This window comes from Festucalex cinctus, chromosome 3 (assembly GCF_051991245.1).
Source record: "Festucalex cinctus isolate MCC-2025b chromosome 3, RoL_Fcin_1.0, whole genome shotgun sequence".
NCBI lineage: Eukaryota > Metazoa > Chordata > Actinopteri > Syngnathiformes > Syngnathidae > Festucalex > Festucalex cinctus.
This window is the reverse complement of record NC_135413.1, coordinates 15,029,922-15,040,314: the sequence shown is the minus strand read 5'-3', so window position 1 is coordinate 15,040,314 and position 10,393 is coordinate 15,029,922. Positions and strand designations below refer to the sequence as shown.

Below are 10,393 nucleotides of genomic sequence, written 5' to 3'. Positions count from 1 at the left end.
CCAATAAAGCAGTGGTGTACAAACTACGGCCCGGGGGCCATTTGCGGCCCGCCGTCCATTTTTCAGTGGCCCGCGACATATGCTAAAAATTTAACTAAGTTCAAATAAAATAAACAAAACAAAAATGTTTGGAGATGGTCAAAGAAAGAAGGGAGAGTAGCGAAAAACAGGTGCCATTAAAGGTTATTTTAGTTAACTAAAACTAATGAAAAAACTAAAACTAAAATTCAAAAAACAATATTGTTACCGAAATAAAATAAAAACGAAAATGCTTTTTAAAAAACGAAAACATAACTGAAACTACATTTTATGTTTACAAAACTAACTAAAACTAACTATAATTATAGCAAACGTCCTTCGTTTTAGTCTTTGCTAATTAATTTAATGCATGAGCCTTTAGGGATGATTTTAAATGTGATTTTTAGTAGATTTATATTGATATAAACCGGAATAATGACGTTTGAAAGTATGTCACCCAGAAGTGACATCATCTAGCAGCAGCCAATAGAAAAGCACCTTCAGATGACGTTGCTCCCATGCTGTTTTTTAAATATTGCACACTAGTAACACTAATTTTTTTTAAATAAACTAATACTAATACTGAAACTAACAAACTAAAATAAAACTAAGCATTTTTTAAGAACTAAACTAATGAAAACTAACAGAACCACCCTGAAAACTAATAAAAACTAACTAAAATGAAAAATTCCAAAAATATAATAACCCTACTGCCATATTACAAATAAACTGCTTTATATACTGTAGCATTTTTCTAAATATGCAAAAGCACAAATAAATTATTCGTACAATTTTTAGGACTAAACACAACTTCTCTTCATAATATTATGTGGCCCTTGCGTCCTTCTGATTTTCTGTATGTGGCCCTCAAATGAAAAAGTTAAGGACACCCCTGCAATAAAGCAATGCAAAGAATGCTGTGTTTAAACTAGTGGGGGCCCATAAAACATATTCTTGTCAAGAAAATATTTGGGTTGACTTCCCCTAGAATGACAGTAATTTTGTGTTTTGACTGACATGATGATGTACAATTCTAATTTAGGAATATTTATTATCACTTTATTAGTATTTAGTATTGTAAAGCTGCACTACATTCATTTAAAAAATGTCTGTAATATTTACTCTCAGCATAATGAAAGACAACCATGAATATGTTAAGTAAATACCTCTCTGACAGTGTCAATCAAAAGACAGCATGTATTTATGCATTTATTTATTCAATAGTTTATTTATAATTTTCAAGCTTTCCAACAACAAACAAACAAACAAACCCGAAACCAAACAAAAAGTAGAACAATAAATAAATAAAAAAAGAATAAATCAATTAATAAATAAATCCCTCACTCTACAAAGGAATTGCACAAGAAAAATTAGAAATAATAACAAAACACAAAAATCAACAATCTGAAATCATATCAAGCTGGGTCAACATATTGAAGAAAGGACTCCAATTCAATTAAAAGTTCATTTATGGGATCATTTTCATATTTAAGATGACATATTACATATTAGATTGCACAGATGTACCTAATGTTGTGGCCAGAGAGTAGAAAGTAACATTGTTCAGTATATGGGATGCTATAGGGTGTTGTTCTTCACAGACATGTGTCAAAACACAATTGTTGTATAAACACCAACAGACGAGTGGCGCTACAAAAATGCTGAATAAGTTACAGCCTCACAGCAACAACATTCCTGTTTCCTTTTTTTGTCCAATGTCCTTGATCGCTCTATCTACTTACCCTCACTCTCACAGCATCCAGGATGGCAAATTACGCGAGATGCTATTTCCTCTTCTTCTTTTATTGACACTATTATGTGAGGAAAAACTAGTTTCACCATCAACCAACTTGTTATAGCAAAGCAGAGATTGTTTGTTCAGCTTCTTCCCGCCAAGAATATCCCCACAAGTGATGTTCTTAGTCCACATCCACACAACACACTGCTTCCCTTTTCCCAGACTCCTGTCACATTACCATCCATCCATCCATCCATCCATCCATCCATCCATCCATCCATCCATCCATCCATCCATCCATCCATCCATCCATCCATCCATCCATCCATTCATCCATCCATCCATCCATCCATCCGTCCATCCGTCCGTCCGTCCGTCCGTCCGTCTATCCGTCTATCCGTCCATCCGTCCGTCCGTCCGTCCGTCCGTCCATCCATCCATCCATCCGTCCGTCCGTCCGTCCATCCGTCCGTCCATCCATCCATCCATCCATCCATTTTCTTGACCGCTTATTCCTCACAAGAGTCACGGGGGGTGCTGGAGTCTATCTCAGCTGGCTCTGGGCAAGAGGCGGGGTACACCCTGGATGGTTGCCAGCCAAACGCAGGGCAACCTTACTCTCCACTTTGTTCTTTTTTTGGTCCATAATCTACTGCTGTGGCACACAGAGTAATCATCTTTGCACCAATAAGGCAGTGATTTGAATAAATGATGATGTTATGAGATGGATAAGTGCTGCTAATATCTCCCATTGGTCAATTAGTTAGCGCATCCTCTTTGGGATATGGGCTGGAGCATAAACTTTCTTTAAAGAGAATGTGGTGATTGAGTCTTTGTAGCAGACTCTGCCTCAGAAACTCATATTCTTGTGTGTTTTAGACAGAACACATGGCTTTACTCAAACATAAAAGAAAGTGTACAGTATCTTTGGGAGACTACAGCATTTGTTGTTGTTGTTTCTGCTGTTGTTTCAACGATAAGAATTGTGTTGATGTCCCTCCCAGTATTTATAGATCTGAATGTAGAATACAATAAAAATTGAGCAATATGCTAGATCACTGCACCTCCTGCCCTAATGTAATGTTGCCGCTGGGCAACAGGGAGAGGCCCGTATGCAGAGAAATAAGCGCTAGACAGAGCACCCCATTGAAAGTTCTCTCCTCTAATGCTCTGTGCTACACCTGGCTGTAGCATACTAATGATGGTGGAATATGACCTACATTTCTGTCTCACATTCAAATCACAGATCACAATGAAAACGTTGGAGGGATTTTGTCACTTGTGGCTGCGATCTCTGTTGCAGTGTAAGAGATAATACAGTTCAGGGGTTATCATTTCGTTTAGAAATGTCAACAAAAAGAATCACAATAATATCCCACAATCGACTAGTAACAATACTTGAAGTAGTTGATGAACAGACAACAAAATACCTTATTTGGTGCATTCAAACACATGCACATGCAGCACAATCGCCAAAATGATTCCAGAGTCTGTGGTTAACTATGAAATACTGTTTCATGACAGCAGCTGCAACTACATGATCTTTAAACTGCATTTCTCAGGAGAAATTGCTTTCAGATCTGTCCAAATGTTTTTGTAGGGAACAGCTGCTTACATGTCCATGTGCCTGTTTGCTACACTTGATGTACAAGTGTTGGTGGGTCCAATCGGAATGTACAATCAAATGATCTCGTTCATTTTTAATACATGTTACATGGAATTCATTGGAAGAATGTAAGGAATAAATTATGCTGATGTGACTGACATCTTTTCTTGTCTGTGGCCCCCTCACTGCTGACCCCATATATACGCAAAATCTCTTCTTTTCCTCTTTTATAGAGGAGAACGGTTTCCCTGGAGGGAAATTCAAAAGGTACGCCACCAGGCTAAAAGTAGAGGTGATCAGCTGGGATCCAGGAGGGAAAATCTCCTCTGAAACACCATGACATTTAACTTGGGCATCCCAAAGCACGAGCACCTTGTGTAAAAGGAAGATAAGAGGTTTTGAGAGATAAACATGAGACAGAAAGGCAGGGAAAAGTAGAATTACAGCAACCAAATTTTTAAGTACACAACTATTGTTACATTTATGTTAAGAATAGATTGGGTAAAATAAGATGCTTTTTACAGCTGTTAAAGGTTTACATCTTTATACATTTATTCCGCTAAAGTGAAAAGAATGTACTTAGTGAGAATGATGAAGTAGATGCATTTTATTTGCTCCGTCTAGTAGGTCACGTAAAATGTGAGTGGCAGACCACTCAGGCCGCAGACCACTCAGTTTGAGAAGCAAGTTCAAGATAGAGTTGGACTCGAGTCAAGAGACTTGACTTGACTTTGACTTGGCATTCATGAGACTTGACTTGACTGATTTAAATGTCGTGACTTGACAAGTCATTCTGTTTACATTTGAATAAAAATATAGATAAAAAATATAATAAAAAATATATATTCATATAACTTCTAAATAATTTGTGTATACTTTACACTTTAAAATTATTGCTAATTTATTTATTTATTTATTTTTAGAGAAAATCTATTTTTTTTGTGTCATGACTAATGATCAATGTAAAAATATTTGATCACTCCAATAAATGTTGGGAATGAACAATATTTTATGACTTGATTTATGACTTGATTTATGACTTGCTTAGAGCAAGTAATAATTTGCCTAGACTTACTTGAAACTGAAATGACTCGGCTTGATCTTTTTTTCTGCAGTAAATTGCACATATATTCTACCAAGTGCTGAAGGAAAGTGCAGATTTCCTACTGACAGAGAAACATCTTGGAGAAAGGCTTTAAAAAATAGTACAAACTACAAAGAGGGGACTGCCGTCTCAAGTCCTGTTGCTGTAATAGTCAACTGTCCCAATATTTTTGCTGATACTTTTGGGTGCGCATCAAGCCATGATCAAATGCATTTCAGCTAGCAGGACATTGCCGCCATGCTGTGCGCTTGATGTCTTTAATGCTGCAGAGGAGTGCAGCATCTTTAATCATATCCGTGTGTTCTTCCATACCTATTCTGACATTGGTGACACACCCAAAGCCTCTTTGGTTGAACAGATGAGGGCAGGCCATAACACTAAATGTATCTAATGAACGAGAACTAACAAGCAATGTTGTGTTGTCGCACCAACACGAACACCCGCTCCTGGCTGCGGTACTGTGTCCAGATTTTATGAAACTCAAAACAAAGCGTCACTCCCCTGCTGAGCTTGTGATGCTTGGCTGTCCTTGGTTAAAACAGAATAAGTAATTGAGGAAACAACAGCGTGAGCATCGGGTGCTAATAAGTGGATCAAAACCAAGTAGTGGTGTGTTAAGAGGAGAATGAACAAATGTGGTGGCACACTTTGAATGACTTCCAGATATGTTTTGTGTCTGTGTGATGTAGGCTAGTTTACCGGTAGGCCTGTTTTCACCACAACAGCGATCGCAAGGTGAACACTATCTAGTTTAAACAATATCCCATTGAGGTCACACAATATTTACTTTTTCCCCAATACAGTCCAGATGAATTGCGAAGCTTTTCATCTGTGCAGTGTTTGCACCGAAGATTACAATATTAATCCACACAGACCGAGGATTATGGTTTGATTGGGAAGGCACATCTGGGACAAATTGAGGTCATATTCTTCAAAGTCAGGTTTGTGTCCTTTTATCCTTTGTCTGGATTTATAAAGGCATCACTATCTTAGCATTGCTGCAGAAGGATTATTGGACAAAGGATAAACCACATGCGTGGTGCCAAACGTGGCGAGGAAAGTGTCACACGTTTCACCTAAAAGCCCGTATATGCATGTTGAATGCTTCAAGTTACTTCTTTCTCTGTTCAATGTACTCAGAAGTATCCATCCCTCCATCCATTTTCTTGACCGCTTATTCCTCACAAGGGTCGCGGGGGCTGCTGGCGCCTATCTCAGCTGGCTCTGGGCAGTAGGCGGGGGACACCCTGGACTGGTTGCCAACCAATCGCAGGGCACACAGAGACGAACAACCATCCACACTCACAAGCACACCTAGGGACAATTTGGAGCGCCCAATTAACCTGCCATGCATGTCTTTGGAATGTGGGAGGAGACCAGAGTACCCGGAGAAGACCCACGCGGGCACGGGGAGAACATGCAAACTCCACCCAGGAAGGTCCGAGCCTGGACTCAAACCGGAGACCTCAGAACTGGGAAGCGGACGTGCTAACCACTCGACTACCGTGCCTACTCAAAAGTAGTTGAAGTTATTTAGTAATCTCTCACGAGTGGTATACTGTTAATGTGGTTTTTGGTCACTTTAGGGCAGGGGTCTCCAACCTTTTTTCCACCGCGAGCTACTTTTAGAAAAGCAAAACAGCAGCGACCTATTCATGTTTCACATTTATTTTATAGCCAAATCTTTGTTGTCTTTATATATATATATATATATATATATATATATAGCAATATTGCCATTTAGGATATTGCCATTTAGGATTTAAGAACACAATGAGGTATTGGACAATACATTCTTATTTTATACATGGTCCATGTGTAAGATAACAATTAGGCATTACTGGTTGTGTTCCTAAACCTAAACGGCTATGCCTGACATTGAGTTGATCTTTTTTTTTTTTTTTTAAATGGGCAAAAGTGTTTTGTAAAATAAATGAAGCCAGTCTTCTATTTACATTTTTCTTTCCTTTTTTTTTTTTTAAATAATGAAAATACTTCAACATGCAATTGAATTTAAGGCACATTCCCTTCCTTTAAACGTGTAGAGTGAATCACAAAATAGCCTTGGTCCGAAATATTGAAAAAGAATTTAAGAAAACAAGGCAGGTACTAGCTGTGAAACATTTACTGTTACAGAAAGAAAAGGCACTCGTTGGTAATGCTAACAGCTAGCTAGCCACTAACGTTGGAAATTTGTGCCGTACCATACAATGACAGCGTAATTAACTTGCGGTTTTTTAGTGTCCTAAATTAACGATTGAATATGGGTTTGGGCTAGCCTTGTGTTGATTTTGGTTGCAAGTTTGCAGCTCTGCAATGTCAATAAAAACTAGTGTTTTTCCGATACCATTTTTTGTCCCCCTATTCCGATACCCAGTTTTGCAGTATCGGCCGATACCGATACCATACAGAGACCTAAGGTTTTTTTTTCCCTCAACATGAAAAAGCTGTCCTGCCATTGGTTCAGAGCATTCAAGGGCCAATAGGATATCTTAGATCGGCATGCAGTGAACATGCACATATCAGTGAATGTCGTGCACAAGCAAGACACAAGATGCTGCATCCAAAATCCTATATTAGTGTTGGATTTAATGGTATCTGCATATTACTTGTGAGTACTCACCGATACCGATACCACTGTTTTAATGCAGTATCGGCACCTCTGCCGATACCATTATCGGTATCGGAACAACACTAATAAAAACTATCACAAAGTAATCCGAAACATCGAAAAAGGAACTCAAGTTAGTTATCACACTACGATGCGGGCCAATTTCAAAGTAAAAGTCTACTAAGGCTATTTGAAACACTTTATTTTGAAATTAGTCTTAGCTAGGCGGAGTGTTTCGTTGACATGTCTGACTTTCAGATTCAACGAGCGACAGAAGCATGCTTAAGGGCAAGAAACTTTGAACCAGCAGGCTAGCAAGAAGCTTTGAACTGGCAGGAGAATTGCATATTCGCCCCTATTCTTATATTTTCCATCTGCTTTTCTTTTGTGGTGGAAAAAAAATACAGTGTGAAAGGATGTAACCCATCTCTTACAATAAGCTGCTTGTAAAATCAGGAAATGAAACGTTGATAGATACTGCCAGTTGATAGATACTGAACTACATTTCCCCTACATATGCCGTACACAAACAGGGGTGATGTTTGTTTACAGTGCATTAGAGGATCATCCAAAAAGCTGACTGCCCCTAAATTTTTGTTAGTAGTGTATTTGCCGAAAATAACAATGTACTTTGTACCACAATGAACACTGAACCCAGACTGGATGGCAATTTCCCACACAGCCTGACTTGTCTCACAAGTTAAATTTGTGGATTACAAACGTTTCCGGGCTCAGTTTTACTATAGTTTGACCAGAGGGAGGCAGCGGTGCGCACTTAACATCAGCGCATCCGCTTGAGTACCCCCCCCCCCCCTCCCACACACACACACACACACTCTCTACCTCGTATTTAATTACCTTTAACGAGCGGCTCAATGAGTTGCAAAGTGGTGCAATAATTTTAGCCGTTGCTTGAACTGCTAAAAATATAGTAGAATGTCAAAGATTTGTGTCATATATTATAAGGTTAAATTAAGTGGTGAGTACTGTGCCTATTATAGTTGTAAACAGGTAGCATTTTACATTTCATAAAACATTAATAAAACGTACAGATGCATTTTTATTGAATTAAATCCACATGTGGATAATGAAGCACACCAAACGAGTAAAAAACAACAATAAAAAAAACAACAACCGAGAACGGTAATAACTGGCCTTGTAGCTCCGCCCCTTTGACCATTTCCGCGTTTTAATTGGCTGTTGGACGTGTCACTCCTCATCTTCCCAGGGTAGGTTGCTCCGCACCTTTCAGATGCTCAATTGATGGGCGTCCCGATCTCAAAGCGGCTACGTTTACGCGTTTTATTGAAACTAAACAAAACCACACTGCGTCTACTTTGTAAAGCTTACTTGCTACCGTTCTACCACCCACGAAGCTCGTCAGTTTTATTTTTTTTTAATTCGCGACTCCCCTTGACCAGCGGATTTGGACGACGCTATCCGCTTCATGACATTTTACCATGAAAAGACGCTATACATCCACAGTAGCTGTAATTCATTTTTTTACTCTCCGGCAGATGTTCTTCCTTTATTTTCATCTCGAGGGACAACGCGGGTGCCTTAACAGTCATGGGTGAAATGCACCTGCCGCGGAATATCGGAGTCGTTGGAGCACAATGCAATTTTCATCGTGGATTTTAAAACGGACAGTCAGAATTGAATGTTTGGCTTGAAACGCGATGGCACATGCCCAGTTGTTTTGGTGCATGTGTGAAGTGTTGAGCTTGGAGCAGGGCACGGTGACAGCTGAGTGCCCCTCCTCTCACGGGACTTGAATAAAAAGGCGCTCCCGTTCTCCCGTCTCACTTTCACAAGCTTTTCCCCCAACTCAAGATGGAGCTTTGACATGTTGACACCTCTCTTCATCTGGTTACCTTCTCGTCTTACTCCAACGTGGGACATCTGCTCTGCAAGTGTATGGCATCAACGTGTCCTCCGCTCCGTGACATTTCCACACAGATGATCCTGCAATAATCGGTGAAGGCTTGAGCCACCGGGGGGATTTGTGTAGATTATCGCCAGACTGCTATTTTGTTCCCAGGGTCACACTCCGAAGCGAACTTAGCGGCTTTTAACCAGCTGCCTTTTCCCCGCTGGCCCACGCAAGGTCGTGGGGCTTTGCAACATGAGAGCCACAGGCGTGGTTGCAGCCTCATGTGATCCCATATAGAGCTGTCACCGCGGGGGGAATGACACCACCACTCCACGCTATTGTTCCCTCGATGAAGGCGACAGTGGCTCGCGGTGTGTAGAGCCAACTTGGACATCAGCTACACTCTCCTCCGGATCCGTTGTGACTTTCTCTCGGGCCGCCACCCGGAGGATGTTGGAGTCAGGATGCTGCGCTTCCCCGTGAAGAAGATCCGGAAGCAGTTTAAGCTGCTGCTGCTGCTGGTGCTGCTCACCTCCGCCGTGTGGTTCACCTACCTGCACATTCACCAGGGAAAGACCATCAAACTCCACTTTAACTACGGAAAAGGTACGATCGTATCAGGAATACTTGCACAATTTGATGAGATGGATGCAAGAGCGGTTTCTAAAACGTCTGCCTTTTCTAAGACACCTTTTTGAAATATAACAATTTAACTAAAAGAATGCAATTTCTGTTGGAAATGTGTGTGCACGTGATCTACGCATTGTTGTGTTGACCGTGGAACTGGATATTTAATATTTGGAATGTCCCCAAAATGCGGAAGGACCAGGTAAGTGTGTAAAATATCATATGGGAATTCTTTTGTGAATATTTGGGCGTTTGTCAGAAGATAGTTAAGATATCCTGAATGACCTGACTGTTTTGAAGTTGGAATGGTTTGAATTGGTCAGGAATATGGAAGGGAGAGGTACAGAAAATGTGTTGGAAACTACTTAATAATTTGGAAAATTTTAGTGTAAAAATGTGAATTTTATTGTGAAATATGCATAATCTTGGGAATGTGGAATTTATTCGAAAATAGTTCCCAAAATATTCTGAATGAGCTGAACAGTTGGATGCTGTAATGGGAAAGAAGGGGAACATTTTTTGTTGTTGTTGGATGTCTCATTCATCCCATTCATGTCATTCTCATTGATCTCATTCTGAATGTTTTCTATTGTAGGGGAAAATGCAGGAATATGGAGAAAGTGGGGGTTTGGGGAATGTGGAAAATAGTTGCTCAGATGACCTGAATAAGGTGAATATGTTGAAGTTGAAATTGTGTGAATCAGTGGAGAAATTAAGCAGTGAAAATTGCCAGAACAATAATAGTAATGCATTCTTTTGGGTGCAGAATAGCATGTGAATGCTCCTCAACATTCACCCATGTTGGTTAGGTGTAG

At 39.9% G+C, this 10,393-nt stretch overlaps 1 protein-coding gene across 1 annotated transcript in view; it reads left to right on the top strand.

Annotated features, from left to right (window-relative positions):
* Window positions 1–8,318: 8,318 nt before the first annotated feature.
* The window catches only part of b4galnt4a (beta-1,4-N-acetyl-galactosaminyl transferase 4a), a 164,737-nt gene continuing 162,662 nt past the window's right edge, over window positions 8,319–10,393 (top strand). The window contains exon 1 of the mRNA XM_077515998.1: window positions 8,319–9,557. Within this exon, the coding sequence (XP_077372124.1) occupies window positions 9,416–9,557 (142 nt within the window). The 5' untranslated portion in view covers window positions 8,319–9,415. The remainder of the gene's footprint in view (window positions 9,558–10,393) is intronic.